Source organism: Staurois parvus, unplaced genomic scaffold (genome assembly GCF_062004578.1).
Source record: "Staurois parvus isolate SC_StPar_1 unplaced genomic scaffold, SC_StPar_1.0 ptg000334l, whole genome shotgun sequence".
Lineage (NCBI taxonomy): Eukaryota > Metazoa > Chordata > Amphibia > Anura > Ranidae > Staurois > Staurois parvus.
This window is the reverse complement of record NW_028318130.1, coordinates 226,163-247,169: the sequence shown is the minus strand read 5'-3', so window position 1 is coordinate 247,169 and position 21,007 is coordinate 226,163. Positions and strand designations below refer to the sequence as shown.

General features: G+C 40.3%; 1 protein-coding gene across 5 annotated transcripts in view; it reads left to right on the top strand.

Annotated features, from left to right (window-relative positions):
• Positions 1-21,007, top strand: part of NEK1 (NIMA related kinase 1) — a 220,246-nt gene that overhangs the window by 77,773 nt on the left and 121,466 nt on the right. For 3 of the 5 annotated variants that reach the window (XM_089684019.1, XM_089684021.1, XM_089684018.1), the window contains 4 exons: positions 962-1,084; positions 5,251-5,353; positions 18,421-18,504; positions 19,549-19,632. In XM_089684019.1, coding sequence (XP_089540145.1) covers positions 962-1,084; positions 5,251-5,353; positions 18,421-18,504; positions 19,549-19,632 — 394 coding nt within the window. The remainder of the gene's footprint in view (positions 1-961; positions 1,085-5,250; positions 5,354-18,420; positions 18,505-19,548; positions 19,633-21,007) is intronic. The other 2 variants (XM_089684022.1, XM_089684020.1) reach the window with 1 other exon arrangement.

The window sequence follows — 21,007 nt, the reverse complement described above, 5'->3', positions numbered from 1 at the left end:
GACTGTACCAGGGAAGAAAGTGGTCAGTCATGAACTCCACATACTTTGCAGAGGTCATCTTTACACCTTCGGGTACCCTAAAGGGGCCGACCAGCTCTGTTCCCATGATTCTGGCCCAAAACATGACTCCACCACTGCCTTGCTGACGTCGCAGCCTTGTTGGAACAGGGTAGCCGTCCACCAACCATCCACTACTCCATCCATCTGGACCATCCAGGGTTGCACGGCACTCATCAGTGAACAGGACTGTTTGAAAATTAGTCTTCATGTATTTTTCTGCCCAATGCAGCCGTTTCTGCTTGTGAGCATTTCTTAGTGGTGGCCGAATAGAAGGTTTATGCAAAGTTGCAAGACTCTGGAGGACTCTACACCTTGATGTCCGTGGGACTCCAGAGGCACCAGCAGCTTCAAATATCTGTTTGCTGCTATGTAATGGTATTTTAGCAGCTGCTCTCTTGATGCATGGATCTGGCAGAAATCTTCCTCAATGTGCTTTTATCTGCACGAACCTGTCTGTGCTCTGAATCAGCCACAAATCTCTTAATAGTGCGATGATCACGCTTACGTTTTCATGAAATATCTAATGTTTTCATACCTCGTTCAAGGCATTGAACTATTTCACTCTTTTCGGCAGCAGAGAGATCCTTTTTCTTCCACATATTGCTTGAAAATGGTGCTCTGCTTAAAAATGTGGAACACCGTCCTTTAGTAGTTTCTCCTTAAATTGGTCTCACCTGCCAATCTAATTATCACAGGTGTCCGAGATTGTTTTCAGTGATCAAAAGAGCCCTGAGACACAATGCCATCCATGAGTTAAACTGAAAAACAAAATATTTAATCTTTGTGACACTTAAATAGAATTTACATAATAATTTGGAACAGGGTGTATATCCCCAAAAAACTATATTCAGTCAGTAATCCATCAACAAGCCTTGGTATTGTTTTTCTCTTTCATCTGCAGAGTTGCTGCACAACCAGAAGCTCCTAATGGCCCTTCTGCTCATTATCCTTTACCTGATGGAGATGCAGTGAGGAAGGAATTGAAGAGGCTTGAGGATGTTTCCCGACAAGCACGCTCAGATCGGTCAGTGATAGTAAAAGAGACATCAGGTGTTTTCTGTTTTACCAATAAAAGTAGTTGTATACAGTGCACACAGCTGTGTGTGAAGGGTGTGTTGAATTGGCCATATAACATGACCCAGTGCCATCTCAGAATGCTAAACAACACTTTTATTTTATGCAACCTCAATTATTCTGTAAGGCATATGGGGAAAGAAAAAAAAAAAGGTAAGGCATGCCTAACCACTCTTTCTTAATTTGTTACTGTTGTACAGAAGTGACCCTGGAAAACATGATTTTACAAAGCAACAGGAGCATTCTTGTTTTTGTTAATTTTTTTGCTGTAAGCTGTGATGTCAGTCATTGATTTACTCTCTTTGCATTGTTAAAAGGAATGAGTGTTTTTGTACTTTCTTTTGTTGTTATGGTCCACCTAAAATCTCTAATGCATTGTCACCTGTGCAGTCATTGTAGTCAATATATATGTGTGTGTGTGTATGTATATGTGTGTGTATGTATGTATGTGTGTATATATATATATATATATATATATATATATATATATATATATTAACTCATAGCCTCATTGTGGTAAAAAGATATGTTGGTTTTGCAGGGGCTTGTATGTTATATAAAAACAATGTGCCCTGCTGGATCCCTTCAACCTTCAATATCTTATAACGCACATGCTCAGGCCAGTTTAGAAGTAAAATGTACTAATTTTTAGTTTAACATAGAGATTTGCATATTGACTTATCTTTTATGATAAAATAGTAGGCTTTATATTTATTTTAAAGTGATTCTAACCCTAGAAGTTTTTTCCCTTAATGTATTCTATGCATTAAAGCGATTCTAAAGGCTAATTTTTTTAAAATAACAAACAGGTCTATACTTAACTACTGTGTGCAGTGGTTTTGCACAGAGCAGCCTGGATCCTTCTCTTCTCGGGTCCCCCACAGGCTCTCTTGTCTCCTCCTGTCTGTCGGGTGCTCCCGCAGCAAGCAGCTTGCAATGGGGGCACCCACTGCTCCATGTTTCCATTCACAGAGACTCATGTAAGTATTGAGGGGACTGGGGGAGCTGCTGCACACAGAAGGTTTTTAATTAAAAAAAAAATGCCCTTTACAATCGCTTTGATTATGAAATATTGCATATAAATAGTTCATATTTACCACTTGTAGCCTGCATGTTGTCCACTCATGATACTTCTCCACAATTTCTACTTAGTCATTTTGCTGCTATGCTGAAAAAATACTCTGTAATTTTGATCTTTTGTTATCCAGAACACATACAAGGTTGAATGATCTAAAATAACATTAAAGGATAAGTTCACTTAAAAAAATAATAAATGCACATATTTTTGCCAGTAAAAAAAATGTGCATTTATTTTTTTATTTTTCTGCAGCCTGCAGAGCATTGCATCCACGATCAGCAGATCAAGGGTGCAATGCCAGGTTCCTGTAGACTCTCAATATAGCTGTCTACCTGTACCTCCTATACAGGAAGACAGTTACTGGAGAGCAGGAAGATCAATGAAAGACGAGAGCGCTCACCAGTACCATCTCAGTTAATTGAGAACCAAAAGCAAGCTGCCAAAATGGTAGACCGTAGTTGTAGCTCATTCCTTCACAGAACTTTGTGCATGAACTACATGGCCGTGTGGATGGAGCCATGCTATTTTTAAATTGTGACAGCAGGTGAGAAGATCCCCCGCCTGCTGTCACAGCAGGGAATCAGAGGGCGCAGGCAGGTGCTCGTTTGTAACATGTTGCACTATCAAAGTGCCTGCTCCTTCTGACAAGAATGACAGAGCAGTCACTCCTGTCATTGAGGTGCCAGAGTACAGAGAGGCTGAAGCTCCTAACTTGACCCTCCCCCCCCCCCCCCACAGCAACACTGCTCCCAGGGCAAGTGTCCCTGGCTATAAATCATTAAGAAAGTACCCTTTGCGAATAAATGAAAATAATTTTTATCTTTCCTGAAGAACTTCTTTACCCCCATACAGTGAAGGAAATAGGTATTTGATCCCCTGCTGATTTTGAATGTTTGCCCTCTCACAAAGAAATGATCTGTCTAAAAATCGAATGGTGGGTGTCTTGTAACACTGAGAGACCGAATAGCAACAAAAATTTAAAAAGAAATGCATTTCTAACAAATTATGCACTGATTTGCATGTTCATGAGGGAAATAAGCATTTGATCCCCTATCATTCAGCAGGATTTCTTGCTACCAGGTGTCTTTCATACAGGTAACAAGCTGAGATTAGAAGCAGTTTCTTAAAGGGAGTGCTGCTAATCTCATTTTGTTACCTGTATAAAAGACACCTGTCTACAAGAGCAATCAAACAATCAGATTCCAAACTCTCCACCATGGCAAAGACCAAAGAGCTGTCCAAGGATGTCAGGGACAAGATTGCAGACCTACACAAGGCTGGACTGGGCTACAAAACTATTGCCAAGCAGCTTGGTGAGAAGGTGACAACAGTTGGTACAGTTATTTGCAAATGGAAGAAACAATTGTCAGTCTCCCTAGGTCTGGTGCACCATGCAAGATCTCACCTCGTGGAGTGTCAATGATCATGAGAACAGTGAGGAATCATCCCAGAACTACACGTGAGGATCTTGTCAATGATCTCCAGGTAGCTGGGACCACAGTCGCCAAGAAAACAATTGGTAACACACTACGCCGACAAAGATTGAATTCCTGCAGTGCCTGCAAGGTCCCTCTGCTCAAGAAAAGCACATGTCCAGGCCCGTCTGAAGTTTGCCACTGAACATCTGAATGATGCAGAGGAGGACTGGTTGAAAGTGTTGCAGTCAGGTGAGACCAAAATCGAGCTCTTTGGCATCAACTCGCCATGTTTGGAGAAGGAGGAATGCTGCCTATGACCCCAAGAACACCATCCCAACTGTCAAACATGGTGGTGGAAACATTCTGCTTTGGGGGTGTTTTTCTGCTAAGGGGACAGGACAACTGCAACGCATCAAAGGGATGATGGACAGGGAAATGTACCGTCAAATCTTAGGTGAGAACCTTCTTCCCTCAGTCAGGGCATTGAAAATGGTTGTGGATGGGTGTTCCAGCATGACAATGACCCAACACACATGGCCAAGGCAACAAAGGAGTGGCTCAAGAAGAAGCACATTAAGGTCCTGGAGTGGCCTATCCAGTCTCCAGACCTTAATCTGACTGAAAATCTGTTGCCGGAGCTGAAAGTTCAAGTTGCCAAACATCAGCCACCAAACCCTAATGACTTGGAGAGGATCTGCCAAGAGGAGTGGGCCAAAATCCCTCCTGAGATGTGTGCAAACCTGGTGGCCAACTACAGGAAACGTCTGACCTCTGTGATTGCCAACAAGGGATTTGCCACCAAGTACATGTTTTGTGAAGGGGTTCAAATACTTATTTCCCTCATGAACATGCAAACAGTGCATAATTTGTTAGACATGCATTTTTTTTTTAATTTTTTGTTGCTATTCTGTCTCTCAGTGTTACAATACACCTACCATTCGATTTTTAGACTGATCATTTCTTTGTGAGTGGGCAAACATTAAAAATCAGCAGGGGATCAAATACCTATTTCCTTGACTGTATACAAAGTCGGTTTTTAGTGCCTCATTCATGACAAGGATAGTATTATTGATGCAAAATGTTCAATTATTATTTTCTTACTCGCATGGATTCCAAATGAAACCCTTTTTTATCGAATTGTGAATAATTATGAATCTGTGATTTCTGAATGTGGCCGCTTTAAGAGAATTTGTTTCTATTTGTTGTGTTGTGTTTGCATACAATGAAAATGTTTTGTCTAAATCTAGATAGGCAGATTCTACAGTAAAGCCAGCTAGGAACCAGCTGACATTCAAACTATGTATGGGCAGGCTGATTGTACCAAAGTTGATCGACTGTTGTACCCACTAGCAATAATCACTGTCTTCTCTCAGTGGGGAAGGTTTTCCCCGCTTGGAGAACACAGTAGCTCTGCGGGAGGGATTCCCCCATCAACACTGCCTGTGTTGATGGGGAAATCTAGCGATTTGAGAAATTCGCACAGTCTATGGCCTGCCTAACTTTATCCTGGGAATACAATGATAATGTGTTTATTTTTTAATTTTTAAAGAATAATTGCTTCTGTTTTAAAATACTGCAAGAGATTTTATCTGAGTGCTTTGCTATTATTTTGTGCTTCAGACATCGAGGACATGTAGCCGCTGAAAGAGCAAGACAGGTTGAGGAATTCTGGCAGAGGAAGCAGGAAGCCATGCAAAACAAAGCACGGGCTGAGGGACATATGGTATGGAATTTGGTTTGTGCATTATGGTGATTATGTTCTGTTAAACAATAGGAATGGGGTGTCTTAAAGAGGTTTTCTAGAGAATGGCCTCCCATTTTAATCAAATAGTTATTTGAACATTGATTTTTAGTAATAGTAAAAGTAAATACTGCAGCAAAAAATACTTAAATAGCATATAACAATTAGCTTTTATTGAAGTTGTCTACTACTCCTTCCCTTCTGCCTCAGTGTAACCCATATTGATTTACCTTCAGCCTTGTCCTGGAGATTTTCACTGTGCAGCCCTACCTGGCACTGCACAGCCCTTGCAAGGAAAATGACCTGAGTCCAGCTCCGGCAGCTGCTTGCCCCAGTAATTCCTAGACATTTAAAGTGGGCACTAAGGTACGACTCCTCTAAAGTGAACAGTCTCTGTGTTAGCAAGAAAGAGGTGTGCAGTTAAAGTTTACCTATACCCGACATTTTTTATTTTTGGTAATAGAATGGGGAAACGGTAGAACCCTTGTTGGGTTTTACTGCTATCCATGGCTTTTTTATAGAGATCTCTGTTCTGGGAATAACCTTTTAGCATACAGGAAGTGAGAGAAAATCTGCAACAGGGAAATGGACAATGATAAAAAGCTGACCTGTCCTGGCATACCTCCTAATTAATGTTAAAAAAAGAAGCTTTTTCACTTTTGTCTGTTCTGGGGCTTCGTTTAGATTTTCTCTCACTTTCTGTTTTGGGAACAAACTTTACCAAACAGGTAGTGAGCAACTTTCAGCAATGAAAGGCTGACCGAGGTTCTTTAGTCCCCTACTTAATAAAAAAAATATATATTTGTCCATGTTGCTATCCTGGAGACAAGCTATTTAACAGACAGAAAATGAAGGTGCATCTTCCAGAGCTTCCCATTGCAGTAAAGTCTGACAGGAGTTTTAATCTTTCCCAACTCCATTCAATACTAACGAGAGAAAAAAAAAGCTTGAGGTATGGATGCACATTAACTACCACAATTTTTCAGATTTTATATTTTGGGCTGGATCGCTCTGAAACGTACGTGTTCCTGTGCAATCTGTTTTGACAGCCCATTTATTTGAATTGGCTGTAAAACACACTGGACCCTGCAAAAAGTAGTGCTTGCACTGTACTGAACCGCATGGTGCTATGGTACCATGCAATCTGGTGCCCACTAATGGGTTGCATTTTTGATTTGGTACAAGGGGCAGTGCGTTCAACTGCAGTGTGGGAAACCGGCTCATTATCTTTGTACAGATGACTGGTCATTTTTTTTATCGGGCAGTATGGTTGTACTATTTACCCTGCACATTGATTGCTTAAATAAATGCATATACAAGGTGGTTTATGCCACGTTTTTAATGTAGTATATCCTTGGACCACTTTTTTTTTCTTTTTGTTTTTTGCCAAAACTGAAATGCTTACATTTTTACATTTCAGGGTTTACATGAAATAACCTTGGAATAAATGCAAAATATCAGTTCAGGGGCTAACAAAGCATAGTTGTTAGTTTTCTTAATTTTCTTTATTTTACTAATAATTTTATAATCACTCCTAAAACAGTGATTAGCTTAAGCTCTTTTATGTCTTTAATATATAAGGAGATGTGGGTATTTAGTGTAGTGCCATATTTGTCTTGAAATATTTTTTCAGTACATGTGCTTATATAAAAGCAAGTTTACCTGCATCTGTGCTCCTAACTAGTTCAAAAGCTGTGCTATTTAAAGTATAGCATAACTACTGATTTCCTGCATGAACAATCAGGCTGCCCAAGATAAGCCTTCATAAATGCTTTCTTTCAGTAAAATATCTGGCTCCACATAGTAAAATTTTATTACACTCTGCATGAGTGAAACTAGTCAGGACCTTCCTGATCCACTTAATTCGACCCGGTGGAAGATAATAACATCTGTACCCTCTAGTGTTTTCTTTTGAGAATAGAAAAAAGTGCAACAGGTATAGACCTCGGCATATATTGAAATGTATTGTTTATAATGGTACATTGCTTTTGTCATTCTAGGCCTCCAGCAAAAAGAGCAGCAAAGCATTTTCTACTGTTTTTTGCAGAATTTGCTGCCCATATTAGAGTGCCCAAATATCATCTGGAAGGCCTTAGGTTTGGGGAGCTGTGTGTGGCGCCTCACACATGTATTTGTGAGCATGACCTAAGTGTTGGTCTGAGCCTTTTGCTTTTGATCTCCGTCTCATCCATTTCCACCAGTAATCTAGATTTTATTTAACTTATAATGGTTTTGGGTCACATTTATTTTAAACGTCTTTATAGAATTTGTGATGTTTTATGCATTTTTGTAGTTCTTATTTAAAATCTTTATGTAATAAACTAACACCTAAACTTTTAATGAAGAATGCTCCCATGATGCTAATGTCACAGAGCATTCTTGGCATTATAAAGAGAGTGCACAGTAGACGTATGATTTCAGTTTGAATAGATTTTTTTTTAATCAAACAGCTGTCAGAAAAGGCGTGTAAAGAGGAAGGTGGGGGTTGATTAGTCAGCTTGAAACGATACCTTCTGGCTGGAAATGTAAAAATGAAATATTCACAGCCATTGACTTGGTCATTGAAGGGAGCTTCGCTTCCCATCAACAACCTGGAACTCAGGTCGATTCATTTGTACCTTCAATGCTGGACCCCTCAACTCCGAGGTCCCCTGACCAAAATCCAAACAAAGCCACAGCAGTGACTTGAATTAACCATCAATGAGGTACCAGAAGTCATACAACTCAAAGAAAACCGGTCTCTTTCTGGTTTGGCAGAACTCTGCATCCTAGCTCCCCACTACTTTGCACATCCCAAGGTGTAGACAGTTTGTGAATGGACTTCCATAGTTAGCAATGGGAGTGGTTTCAAGCTCTCTGTCTCAGGTGGGGGGACAACAACACCAGATGTGGACCTTCTGGCATTCACTTAACGACAACTGGACAAGTTTATCACCAAGAACAATGATCCTTAGGCCTTTGCAGTGGATGCTCTGGTGTTGGATCATTCCGACTCCCAACAGATTCTCTGTACACTTTACTGGACAGTCCAGATCTTCTGTCTCAATGACCGCTGCACCATTCTACTTCTTGGTTGCTTGCTTTGACAGCTTGGCCGTTGACGCCAAGGTCCTGAGGGCCTATTTTATTAAGTAATCATCACACCTGGTAGGGTTTCTTTGTGTGGTGCAAGGCTAGAAAAGTTCATCCTAGAAAGTACCCCATGGGACAAATCCTTAACTTCCTGTAGTCCAGCCTGGATCAACATTTGGTCATCAGCACCACCAAGGAGGTTTTCAAAGATTGTTTCTCAAAGTTCAGACTTGTGTCTAATCATGGCTGATCTCTTCCCTACAGGGGAGAAGACAGGGTGTACTACACATGGCCTGTACTACAATTAAGTGTAATGTGCCCAAAGTCCCTAACTGGTTAAGAAAACAGGGTAGTATAAGGTAATCAAGATCAGTAAGCTGCACAGAGTGTACTGTATATGTCAATGTATGAGGCTTATGGGTATTTCTGCCAACAAAATTATCTTCCATTTGTGCCATTTTTGTGTGCATCCAGAGCTGAAAAGTATCTGGATACCAGGAAGTTGGCCTGCCTTCTCCAGGTTTTATTCATTTTTTCCTTTTTTTTTTTTCCAGTATGCTGCCTATCAACAAGCTTATTATATAGGAAAGTAGAAATTGATAAAGGATAACCAGTTAATAGCATGTACATATTTAACATATAGACAGCTCAGTGGCTAAATGGTTAACACTTTTGCCTGGCAGCATTAGGGTTGTTGGTTCGAATCCCAACCAAGGCACCACCTGGAGTTGTGCATGTGTGGGTTTTCTCTGGGTGCTCTGGTTTCCTCCAACATTCCAAAGACATGCTGGTAGGTTAATTGGATCCTTTCTAAAATTGGCCCTAGTATGAGTATATGTGAATGTGAGTTAAGAACCTTAGATCGTATGCTCCTTCAGGGTTAGGGACTAATGTGAATGTACAATATATATGTAAAGCGCTGTGTAAATTGGCAGCGCTATACAAGTATCTGTAATAAATTATAACACTAAACATATTATTTTTAAGCTGTGGTCTGGCTTCTTTAGGTTTGTACTGTTTTCTACTATACTTTGCCTAGCACCAATGCTACAAAAAGCCCAGTTACAATATATCTGACAACACCTTGTCATGCCTAACCAGGCCTTTTTGTGTCATTGATGCAGTAAAGGCTTCTTTCTGGCACCTCGACCATTCAGCTCTATTTTGTTCAAGTGTCATCATATTGTGCTCCTTCAAAACAACCACAATGTCTTTTTTTTTCCAGAGCAGCCTGTATTTTTCTTGTGGTTACCTATGGGTTTCCCCTTTAAATCCCGGACAACTCTTCTGTCAGTTATGGCTGCAATCTTTCTTGGTCTACCTGACCTTGGCGTGGTATCCAGAGATTCCCGAACTTTCCACTTCTTAATAGGTGATTTAACAGTACTGATTGCCATATTCAAGGCTTTGGACATTTTTTTATGTCCTTTTCCATCTATAAAGTTCTGTTATCTTGTTACGCAGGACTTTTGACAGTTTTTTTCTGATCCCCATGGCTCAGTATCTAGCCTAGTCAGGGCTTCCACGTAAGAGCTAACAAACTCATTGACTATTTATACACGGACACTAATTGCAATTTAAAAAGCAACAGATGTGGGACATTAACCTCTAATTGGCATTTTAACCCATGTGTCACCTTGTGTGTCTGTACCAAGGCCAAACATTCCTGGGTATGTAAACTTTTGATCATGGCCATTTGGGTGATTTTTGTTGTTATGATTTAAAAAGGAGCTAAACAACTATTTGATAATAAATGGCTTCATGTGATCATCATCCTTCAACAAAAGAGCATTTTTTTGGCATGATCAGTCAAATTTTCAATATCAATGCCAAAATTTCACAATTTCTGCCAGGGTATGTAAACTTTTGAGCACAACTGTATATATTTATATTATTTGGACACAGGCTCAATTTTAGTTTTTTACAGGTATTGACCAAAACATATTCAAGCTATAGTTATATAAGGGATATGGGCTGAAAGGGCACACTCTCAGGTTTAATTTGATGGTATGTACATCAAATTGGAGGAAGGGTTTAGGAATTACAGCTCTTAGTCCTCATGCACACTGGATGTTTTTACAGCTGCTGTTTTTGGCTTTTGACGTTTTTTTTCTACAGCCAGCAAACTCCACTACATGTTATCCTATGTGTCCATGCACACATAGACTGTAATCAGCGTTTTTTTGGCTGGAAAAAAACTCTAATGTGGCAAAACACGATAAATCAGCGTTTTTGGACTTTTTTTGAGCAAAATAAAGACCGCTAAAAAACACAAACGCAAAAAGAACACGGCAAAGTGCTAATGTAAAAATGCAAAAAAACTCCCGTTTTTACCGTGATTCTACACAGCTAACGTTACATAGAGCCTTAAGAGTAGCCATCCCTGCTTTTTCAAGGGACCAAAAGTAATTGAACAATTGAATCAAAAGCTGTCTCATGGCCAGATGTGGGCTACTCCTTCTTTATTTCTTCATCAATTAAGCAAGTAAAAGGTCTGGTGTTGATTCTAAGTGTGGTATTTGCATTTGGAATTTATTGCTGTGAACCTACATCATGCATTCAAAGGAGCAGTCCATGCAAGTGAAACAGGCTTCAACAACTAAACAAATCCATCAGAGAGATAGCGGCAACATTAGGAGTGGTTCAAATTAACAGTTTGGTACATTCTGAGGAAAGAAGAACGCATCGGTGAGCTCAGCAACATAAAAAGGCATGGTCGTCCACAGAAGACAACAGAGGTGGATGATCGCAGGATCCTTGATATGGTAAAGAAAAACCCATTTACAACATCCAAATAAGTGAAGGACACTCTCCAGGAGGTGGGCGTATCATTGTCAAAGTCTACACTCAAGAGAAGACTTCGCGAGAGCAAATACAGAGGGTTCACCACAAGGTGCAAACCATTCATAAGCCTGAAGAATAGAAAAGCCAGATTAAACTTTGCCAAAAAACATCTAAAAAAGCCAGACCAGTTCTGAAAAAGCATTCTTAGAGGGATGAAACTAAGATATACTGTCAGTCCAGATTCAGCCAAATTCAGCAAAGTTGATTGGACAGCGCTTCACAGTACAGATGGACAATGATCCAAAACACACTGCAAAAGAAACCTAGGAGTTTTTGACGGAAAAGAAGTGGAATATTCTGCAATGGCCGAGTCAATCACCTGATCTCAATGCAATTGAGCATGCATTTCACTTGCTGAAGGCAAAACGAAAGGCAGAAAGACCCACAAACAAAGAACAACTGAAAACTGCTGCAGTCAGAGCCTGGCAAAGCATCAGAAAGGAGGAAACCCAGTCTTTGGTAATGTCCATGGATTCCAGACTTCAGGCAGTCATTGCCAGTAAAGGATTCTCAACGAAATATTAAAAATTAACATTTTATTTATGATTATATTCAGTTGCCCAATTACTTTTGAAAAAGGGGGGGATGGCTACTCTTAAGAGCTGTAATTCCTAAACCCTTCCTACAATTTGGATGTACATACCATCAAACTAAACCTGAGTGTGTGCACTTTCAGCCCATATCCATTATATAAATATAGCATGAATATGTTTTGGTAAATACCTGTAAAAACTAAAATTGTGCCTGTGTCCAAATATATATGGACCTAACTTTATATATACACATACACACTATATTTCCAAAAGTATTGGGATGCTTGCCTTTACACACACATGAACTTTAATTGCATCCCAGTCTTAGTCCGTAGGGTTCAATATTGGCCCACCCTTTACAGCTATAATGCCTTCAACTCTCCTGGGAAGGCTGTCCACAAGGTTTAGGAGAGTGTCTGTCTATAAGAATGTTTGACCATTTTTCCAGAAGTGCATTTGTGAGGTCAGGCACTGATGTTGAACCAGAAGGCCTGGCTGACAGACTCCGCTCTAATTCATCCCAAAGGTATTCTACTGGGTTGAGGCCAGCCAAGTTCCTTCACCCCAAACTTGCTCATCCATGTCTTTATGAACCTTGCTTTGTTCCCATAAAGTTGGGAGCATGAAATTGTCCAAAATGTCTTGGTATGCTGATGCCTTAAGAGTTCCCTTCACGGGAACTAAGGGGCTTAGCCCAACCCCTGAAAAACAACTCTACACCATATTCCCCCTCCACCAAACTTTAAGCTTGACACAATGTAGTCAGGCAAGTACCATCCTCCTGGCAACCGCCAAGCCCAGATACATCCATCAGATCCATCAGACAGAGAAGCATGATTCGTCACTCCAGAGAACACGTCTCCACTACTCTAGAGTCCAGTGGCAGTGTGCTTTACACCACTGCACCCGACGCATTGCATTGCACTTGGTGATGTAAGGCTTGGATGCAGCTACTCGGCTATGGAAACCCATTCCATGAAGCTCTCTACACACTGTTGTTGTGCTAATCCAGTGGTGGGCAACCTTTTTTTTTCAACTGAGCCAAATCTCGCCAAAACCACGATTGAAATTTATTTTGAGAGCCACATTTTTAAAACTGAAAATACATCTCCCATATAGTAATTCATCCCCCATATAGTAATTCATCCCCCATATAGTAATTCATCCCCCATATAGTAATTCATCCCCCATATAGTAATTCATCCCCCATAGTAATTCATCCCCCCATAGTAATTCATCCCCCATATAGTAATTCATCCCCCATATAGTAATTCATCCCCCATATAGTAATTCATCCCCCATAGTAATTCATCCCCCATAGTAATTCATCCCCCATAGTAATTCATCCCCCATATAGTAATTCATCCCCCATAGTAATTCATCCCCCCCATAGTAATTCATCTCCCATATAGTAAGTCCCCCCCCATATAGTAAGTCCCCCCCCATATAGTAAGTCCCCCCCCATATAGTAAGTCCCCCCCCATATAGTAAGTCCCCCCCCATATAGTAATTCATCCCCCATATAGTAAGTCCCCCCCCATATAGTAAGTCCCCCCATATAGTAAGTCCCCCATATAGTAAGTCCCCCATATAGTAATTCATCCCCCATATAGTAAGTCCCCCCTGTGTCAATTCACTTACCTTTGCTCCGCGCGTTCCTCTCGCCGTGCTTCCCGCGCCGTTCTGGTCTTCAGGGCGGACTGTGAGAGAAGAGGAGTTCGTCACGCTGCCCCGCCTACATCCTGGCTGCCCCGCCTACATCCTGACAGCTGCAGAGTCCTGACTTTTGGGGCGGCCGCCCGAGAGGAGGGAGGGGAGCGGGCGGCCGTCCGAGAGGAGGGAGGGGAGGGGAGGTGAGGGGGCGGCCGCCCTGCACACGCCCGTCCGAGAGGAGGGAGAGGAGGGAGGGGAGCGGGCGCCCGGCACACAGAAGAGCCGCATTTAAGCTTGTAAAGAGCCGCATGTGGCTCGCGAGCCGCGGCTTGCCGACCACTGTGCTAATCTGAAGGCCACATGAAGTTTAGAGGTCTTTAGCTATTGACTCTGCAGACAGTTGGCAACTTCTGCGCACTGTGAGCTTCAGCATGCACTGACCCCGCTCTGTCATTTTAGGTGGCCTACTACTTCGTGGCTGAGTTGCTGTTGTTCACAGTAGCTTCCACTTTGTTATAATATCACTAACAGTTGACTGTGAAATATTTAGTAGCAAGGAAATTTCACGGATGGACTTATTGTACAGGTGGCAACCTATCATGGTACCACACTTGAATTCACTGAGCTCCTGAGAGCGACCCATTCTTTCACAAATGTTTGTAGAAGAAGTCTGCATGCTTAGGTGCTTGATTTTAAACACCTGTGTCCATGGAGGTGATTGTAACACCTGAATCCAATGATCTGGAGGGGTGTCCCAATACTTTTGGCAATATAGTGTATATGTATACTGTATATGTGTGTGTGTGTGTATATATATATGTGTGTGTGTGTATGTGTATATATATATATATATATATATATTATAATTACAAACTTTACATGTGAGACAAAAATGACTCACCAGGTATACTTTACATATAAAGGATGACTGCCAGCAATGTCAGAGGGAAATGTAGGTTCTCATAAGATTATTCCCATCAGAGGCAAATGTAGAAATTGGTAAGGGGGGGTCCCTATTTGGACATTCTATAAACTTTGTATGCATGGGTCTTTTATCTGTAGACTAAAATATTTTAAAAAATGCTTTGTACCTATTTGAACTGCACTTTTCCCTTCTGACTACTGAGGATCACTACTACCACTATTACTGCCAGATTTATAATATCTTTTTTAAATGCAACATACATTTGCCATCATACTATATCTATAAATAAAAAGATTCTTTTTTTTGAAAGTATATAAATCATAATGATAATAGAAACTATGTCTCTGACTTCTCCCTATAGCAACCATCAAAATACGTGATGTATAACTAATGGTTTTGGCTGCACAGCCAAAACAGTATGATTACTCAAATTGATACTAAATAACATGCACTCCAGATGTCTTTGTGAAGTTTGCCATGTTTCCTGTGTGAGGATCTGTCCTTCACATGTATCTGATCTCATTAATGCACAAATCAAGAATTTGAAGAAAAAATAATAGATATTAAACCCTTACACTACACAGTTCATGTTGGATCCACAGAAAGCACAATATAAAAAAATGCTTTGAGATGTGATATGTTGATCTATGCATTTTATATACATAAAGGACAAATGAATTAAAAACAATTGCCTAGCCCCCTTAATAAATTAATCTGGTCTACCCCTCCCCAGTTTATATACCACCTCATTCAGCCCCCTCTGCAGTCTACAGCCTAGCCAATACATTCTAATGCTACCTGCATCTGTAAATAATAGCTCATAGACCTGAATGGGATGCTTCACCTGTAGTTCAGGTGTGCCACTCCTAACGTGACCTTTAAACTTTGTTATACCCACTTTAGCTCTGGAAGGTTTTACCCCCTTCATGACCAGGCCATTTTAGCTATTCGGCACTGTTACTTTAACTGGTAATTGCATGGTCATGCAACACTGTACCCAAATTAAATTACTGTAATTGCCTTTACACGCACATGAACTTTAATGGCATCCCAGTTCGTAGGGTTCAATATTGAGTTGGCCCACCCTTTGCAGCTATAACAGTTTCAACTCTTCTGGGAAGGCTGTCCACAAGGTTTAGGAGTGTGTGTATGGGAATTGACCATTTTCAATGACAGGATTCCACTGCCCATTCAGAGAACGTGATGCATTGTGGGATTGTAGCGAGATGAGTTGTGAGAATAGTGGAGAGATGGCGTTTTTTTTTTATTTTTAGTAGCTTAGGCTGCTGTTAACTTTTACAATACCAGAAGACACCTGATGAGCACAGTATCCAGTGGCTGTGAGGGGGAAATTTTTTGCAGAACTAATTTGTAAGGTGCTGTATTCCAAAAAAATTATGTTACACTTCAGAATAATGTGGCTCTATTTTTAGTTTTGGCTTACAATAAAAGTGTGGCTATTTTTTCTTTTCTTTTTTTTTTAAATTTTATTCTACTCTTGGCTCTAGTCAAACACACCCCATCCAGGGTAATGTTTGGATGAAGTCACTCACGTACTGGTGAATTTTAGAATCCTGAATTTTAGCAAGCAGTTTATTTATCAACCATTTCCTGTGCAGACATTAAACATTAACACTTGTGACAGACTTCAATTATGATACTTTTCTGGGAAAAGTGTTGAAAAATGTTGCTGAGTTTATAAGGAAGGTCCCAGCCATTTGTGCTGTTCATTGGCCTTATATGATGGACGATATGCCCATGTATCATTACCTACCATTTGTTGTAGGAATCCCTGGGCCTCAGTTGCCAACAGACAAGGACTATTAAATACACCGTTCTATACTGGCTTCACTTTTTCTCTCCTGGATTAAATTATAAATAATTACCACAACAGAGTAGCCAAGGGAATCTAATGTTCATGGTCCTGAATGTATTTGCGGCATTTTTCCTACGTTGTCTATCCTTTTGTGATTGTTTTGAGTTTTATTCATTCAGCGTTCCTCATTTGTAATTCTGTAAAGCTGCCAATGCAGTTTTGGTCAGCCTGTCATATCTTCTTATCATCTAAAGTGTGCTAGAGCTTGGGTGTTTATACTTTTTGTTGTATTCTTTATTCCGTTTCCCCTTATGTATCTGGTAATCCAGTGTTGCATACTTTTACAGCTTTATTTCCAGCCAACATTTCCCTAAAGCCAGAGTTCAGCTTTAAAATAGTATTCACCCTCCCAATGTCCTAGGGATTATGGGAAGCATATCATGCTTTTACTTTTCACTTCATTACGCTCCTAACCTGCTGAACTGTCTGAGATTATCACAAAGGTAGCTGTCTGAGTGATGTGACTTGTGAGTTACAAGAGGAAGGTCACCGCTTTAGAGGCTAGGAGCAGGGAGATGGGAAGTGTAGATTTCCTGTGTTACCTAATCACTGCGGACTCATTGTAGAAAAAATATTCAACCAGTTCATGTGAATATGTAACTGATTTTTAAAAAAATCAATGCAATAATTCCCCTTTGTGCCCTGTGGCTTTATTATTTTGAGTCATATGGTATATAGTTAAAGTAGAACTTTAGACAAAACTTTTTTTCTTTCATTTTGGATAGAGTAATTGAGGTTTGTAACCCCTGTCAGTTTATTTTTTTGCCATCTGTGTCTCATTGAGGTGATTTACCTTTACTTCCTGTCCCAAAACAAGAAGTGTGAAAATCTCTGCAAATTAAGGGAATTCTTTGGGGACCCCCAAGGTCACCAGAACCAGTGTCCACATTGGACGATTTCCCCTCTATTACTTTTCTGGGGACAACCCAAAATTTGGGATTTTCTTTTACTTTCACTTTTGATTATAATGGTAAACAGGACAAATAGGGTGAATCTCCCTAATGGGATTACAGACAGCAAAAAAACTTGACAAGGGGTCTAATCCATCTCCACTCTATCCAAAATGTGTAAAAAAAAAAAAAAAAAAAATGTTTTGCCTTTAGTTATACTTTAGGTCGTGTTTACCTGGCTGCATTCTTTTCTTTGTGTTCCTCTGTGTTTGGTGAATAATCCACAGAATAAACAGATCTAAACTGATTTCGTAGCAAAGTGTCACACAGTCAGTGTTCATGGTTGTCTGTACAACATTTAAAAATGTATTCTACTCTGTAAGGTATGTGCTCTTGGTGGGTGGGAGTTATAATTATGTACAGGTTTCCCCTAAATCAGTACAGAATAAAGTCCAACTAGCTTTCATTTTTTCAGACTCAGCAGTGAATGTGACTTTCACCAAACAATCTATGGTGGAGAATCAATTAATTTAAAACACATGGACCTGTAAGATTCACCTGCAGAGAATGTTTGCTGAATGTCAGACTAAATAGGTCCTCAAATGTCCTGTTATGCCCCCTAGGGTTCCTGATCTGCTCCTATGATCGATGCCAGCTTAGCTTTATTCCCTACAGCAAACTGAGCAGAACGGTAATGAAACGTAGCTGTACACTAACACCCCAGTCACATCGATCCTGACTTTGAAATCGTTTGACTTACAGTGAAGTCGTGTGATTTCAAAGTCGGGATGTCATTGCGATTTGAGGTGTGATTTGCAAGACATCTGACACAGATGTCTATGCAAATCGCACCAAAAGTGGTGCATGCACTACTTTATAAATTGGTGCGGCTCCAACCAAGTTGGAACCGCACCGATATGACCTCTGTAATTGTGGACAATAGGGTGCGACTTGGCATGCGATTTGCAAGTCACATGACATGCAAATCCCATGCCAAGTCGCACCCAGTGCGACTGGGGTCAAAATGTCCATATACATGATCCCTAAGGCAGGCTTTATGACATTGTAACCATTGTTGACATATTCCAAAGTTAAATAAGCTGCTTGTTAAGTATAGATGATCACTACAACCAGTCTTTGGGCAAAGTTAAAATAAACATAAGTGGGTTGCTTTGGAAGAGTAAAAATTTTTAAAAACACTTTTTTTTAATGTAGTCCCCACCATTCTTACACTTCATACATTACATGGTGAACAGGATGCACTGTACAGCCTGGCAGCTATCTATGGAGGCAGGCCAAACTCTTCAGGAGGAGGGAAGGCCCGACACAGAGAAGAACAGGTAGGCTTCCCGCATGCCTGAGCCTCTTCTGAACATTCTTGCACTATGTTTCATAACTAATCGTATCCTTACTTTGCATGTTTCCTGTGTATTATACCTAACGCATAGAGGAAAGCCATAACTCATTGTTGTCTGAGGTTCTACCTTGCCTCCTAACTAAATACACAGATACAACTAACTACAATCTACACATATGGGCTGTGTTTTTCCTTCCTGTCCGAATTCTGCACTTGTGTCTGACATATTTAATTTTTGCTTTTGAATGAGACTTGCATCTATACCCAGTATTATGCACCTCAAATTGTTTCTGCTACATGGTGATATTAACCTGTAACCATTTGCTGTCCTGCTTGAATGCTACTATGTGATTTGTAATGCTACTATGTTTTCCATTTGAATTTCTTTCTGTACTATACCATTGCAGCTAGTTGAGCCGAGTATCCCCACCCATTCATTGAGATGCATTTAACAGTCTCTCATCCGTTCCAAAAATTAGCAGTTGCATTAGAATAGTACTCGATGCAGTATGGCAGGTGTTCAGTCCGGTCCCTTAATAATATGAGATATACAGGATACACGCAGTCTTTCTAACAAAAGCAATAATGTACAGTAACCAATGGCATCCAAACAAATTTCACCTTTCATTGGTTTATAGCAATCAGAACAATGAAAGAGGCTTGCTGATTGGTTGCTATGGTTAAATATTTTTTTGCACATTACCTTAAGTTAATCCTTTTCAAGTATTTATATCTCTACTCATACTACAAGTAGGTCAGAGTTCTGCAGTATGGTAATAGATCAGTTATCCTTTAATGGACTTGGTTATGAAAAGAAATTTATAGAATTTAAAATAAAACATGGGTTTAATTTATTCTGAATGTTTGACTTGGGAACTGTAAAATAGTCCTATTTTGGCCATTTAGTATATTGTCCCCTAAAGACTTTAGATTTTAAAGTTCTTTAGTTCTTCAGAGGCTAAGTTTTTCCATATATATATTTTATTAATAAGTTTTATTTTACGCATTTTTATTGTCATCCTATTAGGAATATTTAGCAAGACTCAGGCAAATCAGACTCCAGAATTTTAATGAACGACAGCAGATGAAAGCTAAGCTGCGTGGAGAAAAGGTAAGAACAGTTAAAGTGAATGTATAGTGCGTTTTCTTTCGGTATTGTGGTCAGGACTAAAAATATATATATATATATATTGTGACTGATCAATGCTGTGTCACTGCATAAGATAGAGACAGGGATTGAGCAGTTGGATTGGGGAGATTGCCCACAAAGAGGCTCCAGTTAGCCAGGGCTTCTTCCTCAGGAAACATTTTGCTGCAGGAACATCATGTGTGTAATACTCAAGGATTGCATATGCAGGCCTGTTTGTTGTCAGAGACGAGCGCTCTAACCAGGCCAACACCTAAGAGAACTTCTGTCTGGACTAGAATTTGAATTGAGGGTCTAATAAGACCAAAAAATATTTGCTTTGTATCTGTGATACTAAAAAAACACCCTGCAAGGACAATCCCTGTATTAAGTAGTTTCGGTAGGCAAAAAATCCTAAAAGCGCCAGTTTGCACGTGTACTGATTCTGTTAAACTTTTCATTTGATGCTAAATCTTACAATAAATATATACATTGAATCATAGATATCTTTATTTTATTTGCTGAAGTTTGCCTAAAGTGCTGTGCGGTCTTTAAAAAAAAAAAAAAAAAAAAATCTAAAAATGATGCTCCCCTATAAGGCTGCCCATACGCGGCTTGAATTTTGACCAATTCAGCAGGAATCCGTACCAACCAGCTTGATAACGTAAGACTGAAAGATCAAAGGAGCCAGATGGAATAATGTTGGCCGAACAGTGAATACGTCAAACTACATGCAGATACTGTTCAAGTATACAGCAACTGGCAGGAGATATTTCTTCATCCATGCTTTTTAGTGTGGAGGACAAAGTTTTTGCATGTATGGCTAGCTTGTCTCTGCTACACAGGCTAAATCCTTATCTGACAAGGTGACAGTATGCTGCAGTATTTTGATCTGCAACTTGTGCCTGGCAAGTAATTTGCAAGAAATGTTCCTGAATGGTAACCTGAAAACTTTACAAAAGAAATTTTAAAATTTAAAGTTTTTTTTTTTTTTACCTTAATGCATTCTTCTGAGTGCAGCCCCCCCTTCCCCATCCCCCCCCTCCCTCTGCAAGCGCACGCTTATACTTACCTGAGCCCAATCTTGCTCAAGTACCGTGCACGAGAGCAGTGGCTCTCTCGGCTCTCTCCCTCCTCATAGGCTCAGAGACCGCAGCGGGAGCCATTGGCTCCCGTTGCTGTCAGTCACGGCCAGTGAGGACACAGAGGCAGCTCATGAACAAGTGTGCATGAGGGCCTCCATAGCACATGGTTTGCTATGGTGGGCACTCAACAGAGGGGAGAAGCCCGGAGGAATGCCAGCGGAGGGCCCAAGAAAAGAAGGATCGGGCTGCTTAGTGCTAAATACTGCACAGAGCAG